Here is a 21,377-nt window from a genome sequence, read left to right on the forward strand (position 1 = left end):
CAAGGATGAACTCTGCTAACTTTAAAAATCAGCTCTTCTAAATAAGCATGAAGGTCAGAGAGGAGCTCTAGGATGGTGTGGAGGTTCCTCCAGCCATTTCTCGGTGTTAGTATTATTTAAATATCTTTTTCCACACGCTGGCTTATTATTTCATTTTGGCAATATTGTAAGATGTTTACTAATGGGTGCACACATTTAGTAATTTATCTTACACATAGTTTTTTTTTGATTGACCATTTTCATTTGTATTCTGAGATTGGATAAACTGGCAGAGAGGGGACACGCCCAGTGTAACTCCAGGCAGGAAGTGGAACATTCCATCTGGCTCCTGGAAGCAGGGAGCTTGATAATGAAGAAACCAGAAACCAGACGTTCTGAAGCTCTATTGAGTTTACCAGATTTTGTTAGGATGTATTAGTTAAACTTTTTTTGTGGTAGTTACACTTTGTTGACTTAGTTTCCTAGGTTTATTTACTGTTTGTCTTAGTGTTTCCCCTGTTTCTCCCCTCCTCGTTGTCTGTAGGCTAGCCTGTGTGTATAAATTCCCCTGTGTGTCTCAGTTTAGGGAGAGTCTTGCTTGTTACTTTTAGTTAAGGTTATTTTTGTGGCCATTTTTTCCTTTGGGCCCGTTTTTGTTTTGATTTTGGTTAATTCTTTATAAAATAAATGGAGAATATATTCTTTTTAAACCATTGTCCTGGAGTTTTACTGCTCGGTCCCTGACAGATGGACACGAATAATGGAACTGTAATGTAGAGGTAAAGCAGGGCAGGGCCAACGTTAGCAGCTGTCATACGGTCCATCTGAAATGTTTGAATTTCATTTAGCTCGTTATGTGACAGGTTAGAGCACAGTCTCATGTTAGAGTTTTGTCATGAGAACATTGAGATCCCTCACATGCTGATGGCATCTAAAAATGAACTTTTTTCAAAATAAAGAATAATTTGAATCCCAATTGAAACGTACAAGCCTAGAAAAACCTCGTCCAATCAATGTGCACGTCCTGTTCTCACTGATGATAGAAATCCCTCCATCAAGCTGTGTGTGTGTGTGTGTGCACACATGAGGGTGTTGCGAACTGGTGTGATTTTGAACTGATGTAGCCATCTTTATGCTGACAAAAACGTACCTAAGTAACTTTTACTTTGAGTACATTTTATTTACAATCCTTTTTACTTGAGTAAAAATCTAGGCAATTACTTTTACTTGTACTTGAGTAAAAAATTATCAAAATATTGGTACTCGTAATTAGGTAGGACATTTTAGTAATCTTTCCACCTCTGCCAGAATGGAGAGGCAGTGCTTTGTTGTGCTCTCATTAAGAAAACGAGAACTAACCATACGGCGAGCAGGAGGTGGGGACGCAGAAACTGACGAGTTAAAGAAAATGCAATGGTGATCTGAAATATAAACATCCTCAGGACACTGTCAGCATTTAGACTCAGGGTAAAAACAAGGTCTAGAGTGTGCCCCCTGGTGTGTGTGGGGCCAGAAACATGCTGGGTAAAGCTGAAGGAGTCCATAAGGCTGGAGAAATTCATGGCGAAGTGATCAGAGGGATCATCAACGTGGATGTTAAAGTCACCCACAATCACCAGTCTGGACAGCTTCACAGTGGAGGATAGAAAGTCACTAAACTCCTGAAGGAAGCTCCTCTAAGTCTAAGTTGAATTAATGAAATCAAGACTTTTGCACCACATTAAAATGCTTCGAGTTTCATAAATCTGTAGAAATGATAATCTTACTCAGCTGTGTGAAATAATGCAGGCAACTTTTTTAGCTAAGCTCACCTTTGTTCCTTAGAGGCCTGTGCAATTTTACTCTGCTGAGCAATCGTCCTTTAAGTGCCTCATGATCTTTAGCTTGAGAAGTGCTAAATAAAAAATAATTTCGTCTTCTTGCCAATAGTGTTAGACATCTGCTTACATATAGATGCCACTCACAGAGCGTGCACATGTTTGCAGAAGTACCTAGACTGATGGCGTTTTCGAGCTGTTTACAAATACACAGCGAATCATAGAGCAGCTACTGTACAACCGCCTTCACAGCCCCAAAAAAATCCAGATTCCACTACTTCCTCTACTAGGACAGACAAAAGTAAAGAGAAGCCCACAGACTTGCTGAAAAACACCTCAAAATATGGGGAGAAAAAAGTCACAAAAGATCTGTGTGTGTATCTAAATGTGTGTGTGTATCTAGATTTGTGTGTGCATAACTAAAGATTTGTGTGTGTAACTCTTGATTTGTAACTTGTGTTTACATTTCTGTGTGTAACTTCAAATCTTTAGTTACACACACACAAATATAGATACACATGCACAAATCTAGACAGACAAACACACACACACACACACAGAGATCTTTTGAGACTTTTTTCTCCCCATAGAGCTCCGGACGTCACGTGACTCTCACCCCGGGTTTCCACGGGAGCCGTCAGCAGCACGTTACTGCAGCAGCACGTCTTGCTCGCGTAAGCTGCTGCTTGGCCCTTCCCACGAGACGCGAAGCAGCAGGGGAGCAGCTGTCACCGACCGAGCACGAAGTCACACGAGTGACTTCGTCAGTAAACACAACAACAAGCAGGAGAAAACTACAACATGGCTCCAAAAGGTTTGTGTTTTATGTTCTGTCCGTTTTATAATCGCCAATACGGACCTGAAAAACAAAGGAAACCGCTAGCTAGGTGATAACTTCTCACGGGGACGCACATTTAGTAACTTTTTTTTAAAAGTAAAGCAACCGGAAGGCAGTACGTTCTTTATTCTGAAAATCTCGGGAGCTTCTCTCCATTTCCGCATCCCATTTCCTGTCTTTCCTTCCCCAAAAATGTCGAACTTGACCCGTTTCAGAGGCGTCGCGCGTAGAAAATAGAACCGGCGCGTAAAGGCCGCGACATGCTGCTCCTGAGACGCGGCCGACTCGCGCTGCTGACGGCTCCAGTGGAAAAGGTTCTGTTGACCACAGCGGTTCCTATCAGCAGCTATGATGTGCTGCTGCAGTAACGTGCTGCTGACGGCTCCTGTGGAAAGCCGGGGTCAGAGAGTAGACGCCATGTTGGCAGGCAACAAAGGTAAACAAAATGAACGGGATTGGCTTGGATTTTACTTCATCGGAGTTTGCTTCACACTTTAAAACCGAAGAAATTGTTTTATATTGTCACAAATTAAATAGACTAAACATCTCCGACCCTTACCGTGCCCCTGGGATACTTTTAAAAAATGCCAGAAGCTGTCGGAGCGGACTTCTTACCGGACCTGGCCAGGGAATGCCTTGGGATTTCCCCCGAGGAGCTGGCCCAAGTGGCTGGGGAGAGGGAAGTCTGGGCCACTCGACTTAGGCTACTGCCCCCGCAACCCGACTCCGGATAAGCGGATGAAAATGGATGGACAAATAACAGATTTACATGTAGGTAGTTTAAATAGAGTCTGTGCTGTTTGAACGTATAAACTGAACTCCAAGAGAAATCATTAGTCTGATTTTTTTTTCCATGAATAAAATAAATATGTCAGGCAGGAGCGTCTCAGGATCTGTCTGAGATCCGTCTCGGTGAGACAGATAATAGCAATCCAAAGTGCTTTTTATGTGTGATCTGACAATTGATCAACCCTTGCTTAAAAATTAAATACAGCTTAGCCGGTTAATTGCTGTGATCATAAAACACGTAAACGGCAGCACGCAGAAATCACGAGGCAACGTTTTACGCGATGTTTACTTGTTGCTATGAGTAATAAGACAGAAAAAGCCACGCCAAAATAAGTTTAGGAAGCCCACTAAGAATCGTAATAAAAGCATTTAAAATAAACACCATACACAGTTGAGGAAACGTTGGTTTCCTGATATGAAGTGGTCGCTGCATAAGCGAAATCCTTTACTCTCAGGATCCCACAGTTTCATTTTAGCCCGGTCACTAGTGCGTTTTATTACAATGATCCAACGTTTGCAGCATTCCGGATCTTGGGGAATCCTGTAGAAGGCTCATTCCTTATGTCGTCCGCGTCTGTTCTGCATCCTGGGGCACAACAGGAATCTACCACATTTCCCGTTTGATTGAGTTTTCTGACAATAACAAACAGCCCAGCTGCGGGCTTCTGCGTGCCAACATGGCGCCGTTTTGATTTGAGCTGTTGCATGCCGGGAGAAGTGACGTCAACTCCCGGAGTTCTATACTCAAAGACCTGACTTGTTTGTCAATGGTGGAAAGAGATCTGCATTCAACTCGGATGTTGAACATGTGCAGAGTTGGTGACATTTCTTAGATGTATAAGTCTTTAAAATATATGGATATTTAAAATGGATATATGGATATAGATAAATATCTATATCTTGAAACAAGCTAAAACATTTAGTCTAAGCTCAGTTGCCTGGCTAGAGGAGCACAATCATGAATTAGAGGCCTCCTGTAGGCCTCTCTGAGAAAAAACTCCAGATTTCTGTTTTAAAGACAATGTTGCATAAATGTTAATAATTATTGTTTTGTGTGTTGTAGAAAGCTCTCTGAACAATCTTGATTTGGAGAAATGGTTCAGTGCTAAGAAAATTGACAAGCTAACTGCTAGCGCCAGTCGTACCAAGACCAAAGCGGAACACTTCTGTTTCTTAACAACACCAAAGTCAAATGTTTTGTAGCAGTTAATTCTACTTTTGTCAATTTCTGATTATTCCAAAAGCAATAATATGCTATTTCTGCAGGAAGTGGCCCAGACTGCACAGAAAGAAGCTTTTTTGCAATTAGCCATCACAGGCCAGTGTCATGTTTTTTAAGTGTGCATGAACTCCACAATCAGAGCTATCTACAACATGTGAGATACGATTTGTTCATTGGACCCTTTTGCAAAAGTTTAAATTCCAATAATGTCTGATAGTTTATCAGATAAAATTGTGTTTTTGTGGTTCTCTAACAGTGTTACCTCACACCTGGGTAACTTTTCAGCCGGGGATAAAAGTGCAAACACTTTGATCCAAAATGTTGCTGATTATTTTCAACTCCGACTCCAAATCTGAGCGGTGCAGCATGACTCCTGCAACTCAGATGTGTGTTTAAGTGGCTCCCGGGAGACGCAGAGAGACTACAGGAGATGACAGGCTTACGCATCACTTCCTCTCTGCGTTCTCATCTTTTGTTTCACTGACAGGGGGATCCATTCAATGAAAACCTGTTTTTTCTCTATAATTTTGTGGTTCCAGTAAAAACACAAACTAGCTCTCTTTTATGTTGCTGAATGGACAAAATGATGAAACAGTCTGAGACCGCTTTCTGTTTTTTTTAAACAAATCCTTATTAACTGGCATAAATGACAGCTGCTGGCGTTGATGCAGACAAAGGAATAAAATCAAAAGCTGGTCTTGGTTTAAATGAAGCAAACTCAGTGGTCCATGTTCAGAATGAGATGAGGCCATTCACCCAGACAAGAGAGCAGCATCAAATGAAAGCTCCGGCTATAAAAGGCGACGTGTTGACATTTCGTTTTTAGCATATTACATCTAATTGCATCCATCCATCTGTAGTTTCAAATATCAGCAGCACTACCGAGGAACAGACAGACGCCAACTCGGACAACAGCAATGCACACAGACATGCGGAGACATTCCTACACCAACAGTGGCTCTCTGGCAGACTTTCAGCAATGAAACACACACGAAGACAGTATGTAAATTTACTCACTGTCTACACTCTCATTTAAATAGATCACTGTGTCTGTTGGCCCTGAGGAACATTACGGTATTAATCTCACTTACAAGAGTCTAGCTATAGAATAAAGGCAAGAAAATCTCCTTCATAAACACCAAAGCAGGTGAATAACAGGAAGACTTTGAAGGCAAAACCATGAAAAACACATAAATGCATTCAGTGACATAATGGAAAAGTTGTATTTGGTAAGTTTTACTCATATTTAGGGTTGGGCAATGTGGAAAAAATTATATTGCAGTAATAGGTTTTATTTTGGTTGATATTGATATATATCACGATTTATCAACCTTTATTGTTCTCTCTCTCTCTCTCTCTCTCTCTCTCTCTCTTCTTTAAAAAAAACAACGTGATTTTCTGGATTTTTTTCTTACTTTGTCTCTCATGATGAAAATTACACAAACCTTGCACAATTGGTGGCTGACTAAATATGTTTTTGCCCCACTGTATAAGTATTAATTACATCACTCATTGTGATTATTGCCAAATATTGACAAAACCTAAGTGCACAAACATTTCTTGGATCATTTATTTTTCCGAGATGAAGTTATGAAACCCAAGTTTGTGCAGCTTTATTAACATTCTGGTGTTCTCTATGGCACTTTCAGCTGTTATATCATCTGTTGTGTTGTTATTTTTATTTCTAGCCTAATAAAACAGTCAGATGCATACATATCTGTGTAGTTTCATGAGTAGAACTGTGAATGTAAACATGACAGATTCATAAAGCGGAGCATGGCTGCAGTTCTCCTTCATAAATTTTAATAATTATCATATTATCACTGTTTCCATCATGGGAGAAGAAGTGGAGGTGGTTGAGGAATACAAATACATTGGAGTTCACCTGGACAACAGACTGGACTGGAGAAAGAACAGCGAAGCCGTTTACAAGGAGGGACACAGCAGACTGCACTTCTTGAGGACGCTTAGGTCCTTCAGTGTCTGTAGCAAGATGTTGCAGATCTTCTACAAGTCTGTTGTTGAGAGTGTAATCTCTTCAGCCATCGTCTGTTGGGGTAGCAGCATCAGAAGCAGGGACCTGGAAAGGCTCAACGGCCTAAAGGCTGGTTCTGTTCTGGGGACGACTGTGGAACCACTGGAGGAGATAATGCAAAGAAGGATTCTCCAGAGAATCAAGAAAATTATGGACAACCTCGAGCATTATCTTCACAAGACTGTCCGACAACGGAAGAGTGTCTTCAGTCAGAGGCTTCTTCAGTTTGGCTGCAACACTGACCGCTACTGGAGATCCTTCCTGCCAGCAGCCACTGTAATATACAATAACTCTTTGATGACTTGATTATTATTATTATTATTCTGAGCTACTACAGCAATCAATTTCCCTCTGAGATTAATAAAGTATTTTTGAATTGAACTGAATTGAATTGAATTATATGAGCATGCACATATCTGATTTCTACAGCAAAGAATGGGTGCAGACTCTGGCTGTAATTAAAAATTTACATGTTGAACCATTTGTTTGCATCATAACAATAAGAAGACCCTTAGAAATCGAATTTTATTCAAATGACCCTGCTAACAGTCACATTAAAAATGAGAGGTAAAAACACTAAAACAGCATCAACAAAGCATTTTATTATTCAAAAATCACATAGGGACTCTTACAGAGTAACTCGAGCTACAGTTAGAGGCGATTGTGAGCTCCCGCTTTCGCCTGGGACACACCGGCTGCCGAAGCGCCGGGAGGCGAAGCGCTCACGAAATTCGGCCGCTGCTCACTGCTCCTCAATTCAGACCAGACGCTTGATTCTCCGCTCCTGTCGAGACGCGCCTCGGCTCAGCTGTAGTTTTTCTTTTAACCACTTGGTGTCCTCCATTTCCTCTCTGCCTTTTCTCTGCTCTTTTCCTCTACACCCCCCTCCCCCTTGCTGTTTGTGTGCATTTGTCCGCGTGTGTGTGAACCTATGATGCGAACCAATTGTTAATAGCTGGCCTACGACTTTCATAAGACAACAAGGGCGCCGATTGAAGGCGGTCCCCGTTTCGCGGTGCTTCGGCGGCCGGTGTGTCCCAGGCGTTAGGCGAACGACATTTTCTCAAAATGTTCTGTCATTCCAAGGCTCGACTTTTTGGAAAAGCATTCCTACTCAAGTGAGAGAAAGCTCAAGTTTTGTTAATTTCAAAAGACAATCGAAACTGTGGCTACAGGAAACTCAAAGATGCAATCATAGATGATACTTTTACTTGTTTTTACTCTTGTCTTTTTTGTAAAATATGTTCTAAACTGTTTTTTTTTTCTTTTTTTAAATGTATATTGTTGTCTGTCTTATCTCCTTTAACGTTAACCTGCCAGAGGACTGCAGATGGAAATTAGCCTGAGGCTACAATCTGGTATTGTATTGCTGTTCATAAATATGCATTGTCCTCTCTTTAAATAAAGAAATAAACAAACATTAAAAAACACAAGCGTTCCATGAAAAGCTCCATGAAAAGATAAGAAGCTTATGAACACAAATCAAAAGGGTCTCTACATAAGCCTTACCAGTGAGATTTCAAATCTAAAAGTTGGGTAAAGAAACCAAATAAAAACACCAAAAAGAAAGTTCTAAATACTTAATTCCTCATGCTTTTATTTCCTTTTCTCACGTTTTCTAATTTCTCTAAAAACACGTGTGAAATGCATCCGACCTCACATGTTGTTTATGTTTTTGTGCATGCACCTCCTTTTTGCATCTCGCCTCATAAAATTCCACATTTAACTTCTTTTACTAACTATTTGTTCATAAATACAGTAAAAAATGAGCAAAATTAAAAAAACTTCAAGCTAATAAAGTGGCGTGTCACCCAGTGCTAATGTGTGCTTCATTAATGTGTTTAATAGTCCTTCTGCAGCAATGGAATAAATGATGCAGCAATAGTGAACTTTCTGTTTGGTCTTTAATTGAGATTTTTCAGCAAAAATAAAAGATATTTTTGTCAAATATTTTTTTACTGTTTTGTCCACTAATGTTGTCCTGTTTGCCATTTTATGTTGTAATTTCTTGTTGCCTATGACTAATAAACTCAACGCATATTTCTGCTTCAAATGGAAACTGGACTGAATAATAATAATAAAAAAAACATCAGCCATCTGTGGCATCGACAGTAAATGTCAGATATTTTAGTCAGAGTCACACATTATGAGCTTTTCAGCAAAAACAGGGTGTTTTGTGCTGCTGGTGGACTCATTCAACCGGCAGCCGAGCTTGCTTGAGTAAAGACCGCCTCAATAGGAACAAGCTTTCATCACACTACGATTAAATCCAGCTAAAAAAACACACACACACAAGCACTCTAGGGACTGATGAAAAGCATGCTGGGAGATGATGGAGACTTGGAACAGCTTTTATCCTTGAAAATGTCAACATAGGCTGCAGAATTTTGCAACTAAACATCTTCTACTGTCGCATTAAATAGAAAGTAAGGTATTATAGAATATGCTTTATCTGACTTAAATGCATCTATATGTCGCTTTAAATGACATTTAAGAGTTAAAGTAAAGAAGTGGGTGGGTAGGCAGCTCATCCCTGGAGGAGGGAGGGGATTATTCCTCTGTTTGCACCCCGCTCCATCTTGCCTGCAGCCTACCCTCTCCCCAGGGCTCATGGCTGGCTGCAGGCTGCTCTCATTGTTTTAATGGAGGCGGTAGAGTCTCTGGAAAATAATGTTTCCCACTTATTGGTCTCTGAGTGTCTGTTAGTGCCTCTATCTCCATCTCAGCCTAACTGTCTGACTACCAACCAGAAGCTGGAACTGTCAACATGCTAGATCACAAATATCTAACTCATATTTTACAATCAGTTCCTGCTTCGAGATTCTTTGGTTTCCGGTGTGCCTGAGCTGAAGTCTGCAGTTTTATGTGCAGAGCAGATAGAACTTCATGATGAAAATCAGCTGTTTTAGCATATTTAGATCATTCGTCACATCAGTTCCTGCACTCGGTTGGCAAAAGGAAAAGGTTCGCTCACACATCCGTTCATTCTTTGTGTTTAAAAGCTTTCCAACAAAAGGGGGGCTGCAGCAGGAGCAGCAACACAAGTTTCAGGTTTCAGCGAAGAGGACGTTCCGGCCCCGGCGTCACGTGGATTCCTTCCTTGTTTCGTGTTCCACGCATGTCTGAGTTCCAGATGCAAACCTGACCTGAGGGTCCTCTAATTTGTTTTACAGCTTTTCTGTTTTTACTGACTTTCAGTCAGTGATGAGGATCAGCACCTCCAAGTCTGAGACCATGGTTCTCGACCGGGAAAGGGTGGCTTGCCAACTCCGGGTCGGGAGAGAGGTCCTACCTCAAGTGGATCTCGGGGTCTTGTTCACGAGTGAGGGTAGGAGGGATCGGGAGATCGACAGGCGGTTAGGTTCAGCGTCTGCAGTGATGCGGACGCTGAGCCGATCTGTCGTGGTGAAGAGGGAGCTGAGCCAGAAAGCCAGGCTCTCGATTTACCGGTCGACCTACGTCCCAATCCTCACCTATGGTCATGAGGCCACCTTTGGGTAATGACCGAAAGAACGAGATTGCGGATACAAGCGGCCGAAATGAGTTTTTTCCGTAGGGTGGCCGGGCTCAGCCTTAGAGATAAGGTGAGGAGCGCGGACATTCGGGAGGGACTCGGAGTAGAACCGCTGCTCCTCCAGATCGAAAGGAGCCAGTTGAGGTGGTTTGGACATCTGGTCAGGATGCCTCCTGGACGCCTCCCCGGGGAGGTGTTTCGGGCATGTCCTGCCAGCAGGAGGCCCCCGGGTCGACCCAGGACACGTTGGAGAGGTCGCATCTCCAATCTGGTCCGGGAAAGCCTTGGGTCCTGCCGGAGGAGCTGGTGGAGAAGGCCGGGGAGAGGACGGTCTGGAGCTCCCTAGTTGGGATGCTGCCCCCGCGACCCGGACCCGGATAAGCGGAGGAAGACAACGACTGACTTTCAGTTTTTCTTACACTGCAAAAAAGGATTTTCAAGAAAAGGTTTGTTTTTGGATGTGAAAAGAAAAATATTTCTCATCTGCAAAAATGGCACTACTTGAAATAAGGTCAATATTCTTATGGATGATCTGTCTTTGCTAATATTTCTTTTCTTTGTAGACTAAAAATAAGTGAAATGTCTAAAGACATTTCTTTTATTTTCACTTTCTTGAAAATCAATTATGCAGTCTGGATAGTTTGGTTCTTTTAAAAACACAGAAAAAAGAGTTATTCTTTAACTCTTTTTTGCTAAAATTTTAGCTAATTACTATAGCCATCCTCAGAGCTGTGCTGATGTTGGTGGCGTCACTTCCTTCTCCATTTATCTGAGGGCAGTAGATGCTTTAATGCTCCACCTGAGAGTAAATCTGTAAGGCTTGTCACCCGCATTCAGACATTAATTCTGTTTGCTTCACAGCCAGACAGGACACGGGGGAAAAAATTTTTAATTTTATATATATTTATCTGAGGGCAGCTGAGGATGACGTCACACTCAATTTTGCAGTGTATTTCTAAAACTTCTATGGCTTTACAAACAATATTTCGTTATTATTATTATAATGCACCAGGTATAAAGTAATAAATGTGAAGATATGCTATATTTGACCTCATTTAGCTAAAATGATTTGAATATTTACTTTCACCTAAACATATTGTTGCATTTAAGCATCAGCAATCACACCTTTATATGAAGAATTACATCTAAATGTTGAAATCGAAATAGAGTTTTAAACTAAAAATTCATCTAAAATGCATTAAAACTGCTGCAAAAAATGAAGAGAACCTCGAACTAACATCACCTGCTTTTATTTTGTTAGGGCAAAACATATTTACTGTGGTCTTAACTTGCATGTTAGCTAAGATTTAGTTTAAAGAGACAATGTGTAGTTTTCACCATTAGTCTCTAGAAATATTCATAGAAATCTCATAAATTAAATGATGCCCATTTGTTTAAAAATATTAGCGGCTTCATAACAAATACCCATAAAATTGAGTGTAAAATACATGGGAGCGGGTCTAAGTGTCTGGGTGGCGCCATACTGATGCGATGTTTCCTTCTATGGGAGCCTATGAGGTCAAAACGCATTTACTGATTTGTAACAAATGGTTGCAAAACTTTCACCATTCATAAATGTGTAAAACAACAACGTTAATCTCCTCACTTGTTGCCAGTGATGAAAGGGAGTCTGATGTGCTTGTTATTTTGCTGGAGAATCCAGGGACTTTTTACCCTTATGGCCATCTGTTAGTTAGGTCCTAATCCTAATTTACACTTCTTCTCCATCTGCGTTGGGACGGAGACATGCAACGCCATTATGTGTCGACGCAAGAGCCATCTGATGTGTTCGCAGAGGAAGATGGAGATATGCCCCAATTTTTCTCTCTCTGTCAAAGGAGATGGAAAATGCAAGCTTGTGATTGGTCAGGACGCTGCTTCCTGTAAATTCGTCAACAGTACTGTCTTTTCCGCTTAAAAAGTAAAGAGATATTTAGTGGCAGACACGGAACGGATTGAAGAGCGCATTGGAAGAATATGAACGTTTATTCACCCGTGACTGAAGGAGTACAAAGATATGCAGCAAGCATTTTATTTGTGGACGGAAAAGACAAGAAACCAGAGTTTAGGGGTGCCGATTGCATGAAGAGGTGGAAGGGAATGAGGGATGCATTTGTCCATGTTAAAAAGTCTCTAAAATACATTAACTCATTCACTGCCAATGACGACTAAAGTCGTCATTTGCATGTTTTTACTGTTTGAGCATCGGAACGAGCCCCCGCGCTGAGAGAACAAAGATCTCAGCCCTGAAGCCGATCAACATCCGCATACGTCACAGATCACATGATCAGGAAGCAACACATCCATGTGTTTGGAGATCGTTTTGGGCCGTTCCTATAAAAAAAAGTGAGGCGCGAACCGGAAAAGCGTCTGCCGATCACAATTCAACAACGGATTATGAAAGAATGGATAACGCTCGAAACACACGGCTTCTTCCTGATGTAAGAGGTGAGTCTCCTCTTTGTTTTGGTTGTTTTGGCATCGACATCATGCTAGCGCGCAACGTTCTGTGACTCTTAAAAAAACAGTAAAAACGGTGAGAAACGCTGGCAGCGAAGGCCGTTAGCGATCAGGAAACGGCTGGCAGTGAATGAGTTAAAACAATGTAAACACAATAGTAAATACGCTATCGTGGACGAGATACGTGACTGTAATGGTGGCAGGATACCTCGGAATAGCGCTATGCCCTCTGTTGTCCTGCTGGGGAATTGTTTTACAAGAAAGCAAAACATCTCTGTCAATGTGTGTGCATCTCTCGCTCTCAGAGCTGACGGATAAGTGTAAATTAGGCTTTACTCGAACTCAAAAATACTGCTTGCTTGCATGATTTTGGTATGTACTGCCCCCTATTGCCAGAGAAAATACACATTGTCACTTTAAAATAATTAAAGCATATTTTTTCTAAAATTAAACATTACTTTGTCTATCTGGACTTAACTTCACGTATTTAGATTCATTTTTAACACCATTATTTGATTTATGTTTTAACAATTAGACGTAAGATTGCCATTTCCATAATATGGAAGCGCATTACCGTTGGCGCGGGGAAAATGATAAAGGATCATTATCTTGCAATAACGAGAAACTTTCTCGTTAAAATTAGATTTATATCACGTTAACAGTAGAAACTTTCTCATTAATACAAGATACCGATCCTTTATTTCTTCCCCACGCACTGATAGTAATTCACTGCCATGCCTAAATGATTTTTGTTTATTATTTATTCAATACTCACGTTGTAAACCTGTACAACGTAGAAATGCAGACAGTCTTTTTAAACACACATTTTCTGCTGATGGCACAACTATAATGAAAATATTTGTTAACATGCACAAGGTAGATTTATAAGTCCAGATAAGGTTTGTCATGATTTACATATGCTAATGAAGTCTAAAGACACAAAAAGGGAAATATGAAGTCCTCAACTTTTAATTGACATCATAATATTTACATAGATGCTTAATCTTCTTTTAAAAGACAAAAACTGGCAATAAAAACACATTTTTGTCCTCTTTAATGACTCCAAACCAGTTTTATTGTGATGCATGAAGGTTTCATATAAAAGCCTGCTTGGAGCAATTTTGGCAAATAATTACAATTTTTTTTAAAAAAGGAACAAAAATATTGTCTGCAGCAAACTGGTAAAAGGATCTGGATGTACTGAGCCAGAAATGTTCATTTAAATTCTAAAAGCAGCACTTATTTGCTGAAATTATGATGTTGGTTTTCACTCAGCCCATATTACAGTCCACTTTTGCTTTTTGTCTCTGTGTGTTCATGCTTAGTATGAATGCAGCACGCATGTGAACAGACATGTATGCTCCTATATATAGCCACCACTACCCAGAATGCCATGTGCCAACAAGTGTTGGCTATTATTTGTAGCTCAGCTGGCACAGATGGAGTAATAATTTAATTTGTGGGCACATGCAGAGTGTTTGATTGTCAGCAAAACTGTCCTTTTGTTGTTATTTTTTCCACACCTGATTGCTATAGCTTGTGTTACTATTTCCTATGTACCGCATTTTTTCTTTTGCTCAACAATTGTTTTTTTTACTTGTTTTTTATTACTTTTCTGCAAATTAAGCTGCTCGTTAAACACATTCTGTCTTCTACTTTTTGACAAATCAGCAACTAATATTAAAAACATCCGATAAAATATATTCATCAATGCACCACACTCAAAAATGTTTGAAAATAAAAGATTCTTCAAGTGTTTTAGAGGCTACAGGATAGCTCACATCTGTACCTGATGCAAGCCAGGTGACATCAGAGCAATCAGACCACTTCAAACTCTCAGAACAACTTGCAAAACAGATAAAATGTTGTAACATTGATCCTAATTCACTTGAGATGTCAGTAAAAGATTAGTTTTTATTTTATTTAAATTAATTTTAATCAAACTTTCTCCCTGAAACAAATGGAGGTTATTGAACTGAATCTTTCTGTCGATACTGGACGGTAATGGGCCTCTTAAACAATTTCAGACAAATTGGTGTCCTACAGCTGTGATTTGTGGACAGTTTATTGACACGTCTGCAAATTAAATACAGCAACAGAGAGAGTGCTAGGAAAGTGTCCCACTAATAGCCGTGTTTCCACTTGGAAATTTCTGGAAGGAAGAAAAGTGACCGGGAGATATGATGGCTTGGCCCCAACAGCCGCTGTGTCTCCATACAAAACCATGTAATACAAACCCAATAATGCTGTAAATGCTAATTAATTCATTTTGCACAAACTGCTGGGAAGTTTTGGATATTAGAGCAATTTTGAGATGGCAGTTTTACAGTTCTGGCCCAACTGCATTCCAACTAGCCTTTAGCCTATTAGTTTTGTTGGAAACTGCATCTTTAGTTTTGCTGTAAAACTAGATTAGTTATAAAATACCTCGTATGCTGTTGAAATATTTTTAATCCAGTAAGAGATCAAATCCCAGATGGCTAAGATTTGAGAGTTGTGGTCTTAAAACTGCATTATCACTAAGTATTAGGGGTGTGTATTGGCAAAAATCTGCCGATGTGATATATATCACAATACAGGAGAGAGGATACGATATTTATCACAATACGGGAGAGCAATACAATATTAATCACAATACAGGAGAGACGATACGATATTTATCACAATACAGGAGAAAGGATATGATATTTATCACAATACAGGTGCGAGGATACGATATTTATCACAATACAGGAGAGCAATAAGATATTTATCACAATACGGGAGAGAGGATACGATATTTATCACAATACAGGTGCGAGGATATATTTATCACAATACAGGAGAGCAATACGATATTCATCACAATACGGGAGAGAGGATACGATATTTATCACAATACAGGTGCGAGGATACGATATTTATCACAACACAGGAGAGCAATACGATATTTATCACAATACAGGAGAGAGGATACGATATTTATCGCAACACAGGAGAGCAATACGATATTTTTCACAATACAGGAGAGAGGATACGATATTTATCACAATACAGGTGTGAGGATACGATATTTATCACAATACAGGAGAGCAATATGATATTCATCACAATACGGGAGAGAGGATACGATATTTATCACAATACAGGTGCGAGGATACGATATTTATCACAATACAGGTGCGAGGATACGATATTTATCACAATACAGGTGCGAGGATACGATATTTATCACAATACGGGAGAGACAATATGATATTGATCACAATACAGGAGAGAGGATACGATATTTATCAAAATACAGGAGACACATTATGATATTTATCACAACACAGGAGAGACAATATGATATTTATCACAATACGGGATGGACAATTATATTATTAGAATTTATGTTATAAAATTATGTTGTGCTGGTGCCTAACACCAGCAGTCAATGAGCAAACAGGAGGGGTACACCCTAGACAGATTGCCAGTCCATCGCAGGGCAACACAGATACACGCAGGACAAGCAACCATGCACACACACATGCGCGCGCGCGAGCACACACATGCAGGCACACACACACACACTCACACCTAAGCGCAATTTAGACAGACCGGTCAACCTGGTCAGTCATGTTTTTGGGCTGTGGGAAAAAGCCAGAGAACCCACAAATGCAAAGGGAGAACATGACATCTCCTTGCAGAATGACCCCAGAATGACCATTTTCGCAATATTTTAGGGCTGAGTTTTATTGGAAAACTCAGGCCAGACACTTCCACGACACATCTAGTTTTAGTTGTTCCGACAGAATGGTTGTACAAACTGCTGCCACCTAGCAGTCAGATTTTGAATTATACCACCCAAAAAATGTCTGCATGTAAAATTCTGAAATAAAATCGACACACGGCTTTTACATATCGACTTAGTATCATAATATGAAACATTTCAGTGCATCAATATTTTCTAACATCCCTACTAAATATCACATATAACCCTAAAATATGGGCTATATTATCCAGTCCCAATTTAAAGATTCATACTTAAGCCACAAGATAAAACAAATATCCTTATTTTCTTGTTTTTTTTATTTTTTTATTAGCTGAGCTACTGAAGGATGATGGTAACGCAACCAGAGGATTCTGGGTAATATCTAGACCAACTTGCTGCAATTTTCTCAGGCGTTCCTCCTCTGCTTCTATCACTAACAGAGCAGCAATTAAGATGATCGAAGAGCTGCAGTTTGCAAACAAAAACGATCCATCACAACCCCCCCTCAGGCCGGGGCTGACTATTTACTGATCCTTTAATAATAGGTGAAACGTTTTATGATCCAGCTCTGCAGTAAATTCTGAATCAGCCATCAAATCAATGGCTACAGGGCAGCGGTGAACCTCCATATTTCCCTTCAGAGATACTTCCGCTGCCCAGTGTGACAGATGAGTCCGCCGAGAGTCTGACAGAGAGATCCCACTTTCTTGTGTCAACACGAGAAGTTCCAGCATCCAAAAAAATGAGTGCTGACAGAGAACAAGCAGACTGACAAGACTGTTCAGCACTCATTACAGCCTCTGATAGACTCGCTTAGTGAGTAATTCATCACTGCGCTTTGGTAAAAGCGTAATCAGTTAGCAGAGGATAAAGTGAAAGAAAAGAACTCTCAGACCAGGTGGTTCCAGTGACGCTGCGAGCAAAATGCTCTCATCAGATGTGACATATTGGCGGTGACACTAAACACAGCTAATTACTGCTAATGAGAGGCTTGGACTGATGTTGTTGTCACCAGCGGAGAACACTGCCTCCACCTACGTACCACTCTGTTCTCCCCTGCCAAAAAAGCTAAATGAATGCTACCGGAAATCAGCTGAAGTGACAGCATTGTGGAGATGCTCGGCACAGGAAAAAGCCGCCGTGCTGCTCGGAGATAATGGAAGTCAGTTTGGTTTCAGAACATAAACGTGGAGCGAAGCCTTGTAACCTTTTGTGCTTGTTTTCCTGAAAACCTATTAAAAATGTAATTAAAAAGGCCGCCTCGTAAGGCTCCCCTGTGGTGGTGAACAGTTACCAGCTTCCGAACAACTTTGTACGACAGGTAGCAGCCATAGGCACATTAAAATGAAAATTTGAAAAGATATGGGTGTTTGTTTTTTCTTTTTGCTCTTTTGCATTCAGCATTATTATGCTTTACAGGAAAGGAGAAGGAAGTGAGCAGCCTGGTATAGTTATCTCAGTGGGAGCCCTGGTTCTGTCTGATTCAGCAGCCAAAGAGGTTTTATTTTCAAGGTTGGTGCACAGCTATCCTGCAGGAATTTGCAGTACGAGGATTGAAATCATCCTTATCAGTTCTCTTCTACAGTCTAAAATTTGTAAATTAAAAATAAAATGCTCAGAATCTGCAAAGTTTTCTGGAAAAAAGGTGGAATTCAAAGCAGAAACTGTCTTTGTACTGCACCGTGTAATATTTCAGCATCACTTGGCTCAGTCCGGACGGTGGCGTGCATCTAAATCCAACAATTACACAGCAAAGATTACAAAGTGACTTGTGCAGATGCACACTGCCCCCACCCCCTCCACCCACACACACACACACACACACACACACACACACACACACACACACCCGACTGCTGCAGAGAAGATGGTGATTGTGTTTTACACTGATCTGAGGATTTTCAGGGCAGCTGGAGTAAGCTAAGGATAAATCAGGGCAGCACAAAGAGATGGACATCCTGTCAGGGTCAGGCGCAGCTACAAGGAGTCCAGGCTGAGAAAGGTTGAAATGGAGAGAACGCGGCTGAGGGATGAGAGTTGAAAATGCCACTGACACGGCTCAAAGCGACGGGGAATGTTGTGTTTCAGTGGCGCTGCAGCCATAAGCATCCATCAGGACCACTTTCTATTTATGAATGAAATTAACGAGGCTGATGAGTAAATTGAAACAAAAACCTTTCCTTTTAAAAGGGAGATTTTTTTAAATTAAAGGCTGTGAAATCTGAAATTGGGTCACAGAATAACAAATGTCCTGCTTTATCTTTAAAAAGTAAACGGTTTCTTCTGAAAACGCACAAAATATTATGTTCTGGACTGTTTTCTGTTGTGGATTAGTACAAGCCAGGTGCACAAATAAGTGTGTTTTTATTATTTAGACCAAGATCAGGTTTATTTTGACATTTTAAGGTCTTTCAGACATTCTGAACGGTAAAGACACTCATGGCCTTTTAAACGGAACTGAAAGTGATGATTCAGAAGTGTGACAGAGTCATAAGACTGTGTCGGACACCACACTGAAAAAAATAACTCTTTGGATTTACGTGATTTTATTGTGTACATCGGTTCCACATGATTACAATGAGTTTAACCAATAGAACATGTCTCTTTCCTTTTACTAATAAACTCTCTCCCAATCAATGTATTTTCTTTACGTGAAACTGCTTTAAAAAATCATGTTGCCTCAACATGATTTTTCTGAACAAATGTAATTTAATTTTTTTAAATAATGCCAAAATACTTTTCTTAGGTTCAATGTACAATATTTAACTATAATATCAACTTGATTTTTTCATGTTAGAATTGCTCAAAAATATTGTGTAAACGTAATGCAAAGTAAGTTTGTTTATCCTACTTTTTTCTTTTAAGTTGCCCGTTTCCAAATGTAATGTTTTCATTGGTCCCATGTCTGTGCAAATTAGAACATGGAAAATATGAACTGCATTGACAAAAAGCCAGAGAACTGAAAAGTTGTAGTAAAACTCAGTTTATTAACATTTTAAGGGCAGAAAATGACAAAGCAATAAACTTCCATTATCATTGACTCTTAACAAGATATTTTTGTACTGACTTGAGGGAAACAAAAGAACCCGTGGAATTGTCTTTACAGCAATAGAAAAAGAGCAAAACTGCATATCAGTCAGTTTAATTAAAACTTCTCTGTCCTAAATATTGTATTTCACATCAATGAATTTTAAATTTAGTTTCAAATGAACCTTTCCAGCAAAACTGAAATCTTGCTACTCTTAATGAGCTTCCCCCATCTAAAACATTTCATGAACAAGGCTTTCACATTAATAACAATGATGAGTGCAAATCTGCTAAAATATCCAGACACAGAAAACCTGCTCTGAATGAGCTCCCCACATATAAAACATTTTATGATAAAATCGAACTTTCATATTAATCAGAATAAAATCGATAAGTGCAAAGCTGCTGAAATATTCAAATACTGGAACTATTTAAGGACCCGCCTGTAATGACTTGGAACATAGTTATTATAAACTATTCAATATTACTCAACAATGAATAATAAAACACCACCAACTTCCAGTGGAGTAAAGAGACAACAATAGGCCAAAATGGGTCAATACAAAAGGCAACACAAACTGTAGTCATTGAATCACTCACTGAAACAGCTGGTTTTTGAGAGCAAGTGTTTTGTTGGAAGGTTTACTGCCATCCAGTCCCATGAAAACCTTCTGGATTACCTCAAAGGTGTAACGGAGGTCAACCGGGTAGTTGAGGTTTAGTGCATACATGAGTCCAAATAGCATAGCAACTGCTAATGCTACATTTTCCAAATCCTGCAACACGCTGATTCCTTCAAGGATAATCCCAATGTCCTCTGGTTCCGCAGAAGTAGATCGTTTTATGACATATATTCCAATGGTGGTGTCTTGAATGACCTCTTTGATGGCATTTTCATCCATGTCCTGTAGAGAGACAATATATAAATTAATATAAAAATACAAAGCTCATTATAAAGACCCTTTACAGAAAAACACACATGGGTGTATTAGACATTATCACAGATAATCAGATTATCACTCACACAGACTCTCCTGTAACTACACATACTTATTGGATATATGTAAAAATTATGAAATGGCACAACCCTACTGAATAAATGCACATATATTGCTCATAGTAAAGCACCCATTGCTGGGTCAAGCAGACTACAGGAATTAAACTCTCAGATGTATTATTCACTGCCTTTCTAGCAGAATGTTCTCAACCACAGGTGGAGAGTGTCTCGAGTCTTGGAAGATCCCTCCCTACGGTTGCGTTTGTGTGTGAGATAAATATCAGCTTCTCACAAGATATCGGTCAGTTTCTGTCTCCTGTCAGTGAGCCCCAGCTGTGGCGGCTACAATTTAGCTCCTCACCATCAGGTTGTGAGTGTGTGTGTGCTTGGATAAATGACTGATTTTGTTATGAAGCACCTTGGGTGGTTGTAAAACTCTAGGAGGCGCCATACAAATACAGGTCATTTACCATTTGCTAAGCGTGTTTGAACCTAAGTTTGGCCAGAAAATGTATTTGGAATACTAGGGATAAGTATGTACATACCACATATTCCTGCACAAGGTTCTCTGGATCTTCCCCCATGTAGACACAGAGTCCTTTGATGATACACTCGCGTCCAGCGTCTGGCTCGTCACACTGAAGACAAAATCATCAAGATTTTCATGAAATTAAAGGGGTCCTAGAATGGATTTTATTCAAAATGTATGTGTGTAAATATGTGTTTCTAGATGTGTGTGTAGATATGTGTCTTGATGGGTGTGTTTGTGTGTGTGTAGATATATTTGTGTGAGTGTGGATGTGTGTGTGTGTGTGTGTGTGTAGATGTATGTCTGAGTATATATGTGTGCAGTGATGTGTGTGTGTGTGTGTGTGTACACATCCTCGCCTCTGTCAGTATTCCCCAGGGCAGCTGTGGCTACATCGTAGCTCATCACAATCAGTGTGTGAATGTGTGTGTGAATGG

The 21,377-nt window shown here is 40.1% G+C and overlaps 1 protein-coding gene across 5 annotated transcripts in view; it reads right to left on the reverse strand.

Moving 5' to 3' along the window:
- The window catches only part of LOC139061491 (UPF0524 protein C3orf70 homolog B-like), a 38,381-nt gene that overhangs the window by 7,226 nt on the left and 9,778 nt on the right, over nt 1–21,377 (reverse strand). For 4 of the 5 annotated variants that reach the window (XM_054747001.1, XM_070543957.1, XM_070543956.1 and 1 more), the window contains 2 exons: nt 20,957–21,049; nt 19,355–20,319 (listed from right to left, as the gene is read on the reverse strand). The exons of the other annotated variant lie outside the window; for it this stretch is intronic. In XM_054747001.1, coding sequence (XP_054602976.1) covers nt 20,011–20,319; nt 20,957–21,049 — 402 coding nt within the window. In that variant the 3' untranslated portion in view covers nt 19,355–20,010. Of the gene's footprint in view, nt 1–19,354; nt 20,320–20,956; nt 21,050–21,377 lie in introns of those variants that run through there. 5 annotated transcript variants of the gene reach the window in all.

Source organism: Nothobranchius furzeri, chromosome 14 (assembly GCF_043380555.1).
Source record: "Nothobranchius furzeri strain GRZ-AD chromosome 14, NfurGRZ-RIMD1, whole genome shotgun sequence".
Lineage (NCBI taxonomy): Eukaryota > Metazoa > Chordata > Actinopteri > Cyprinodontiformes > Nothobranchiidae > Nothobranchius > Nothobranchius furzeri.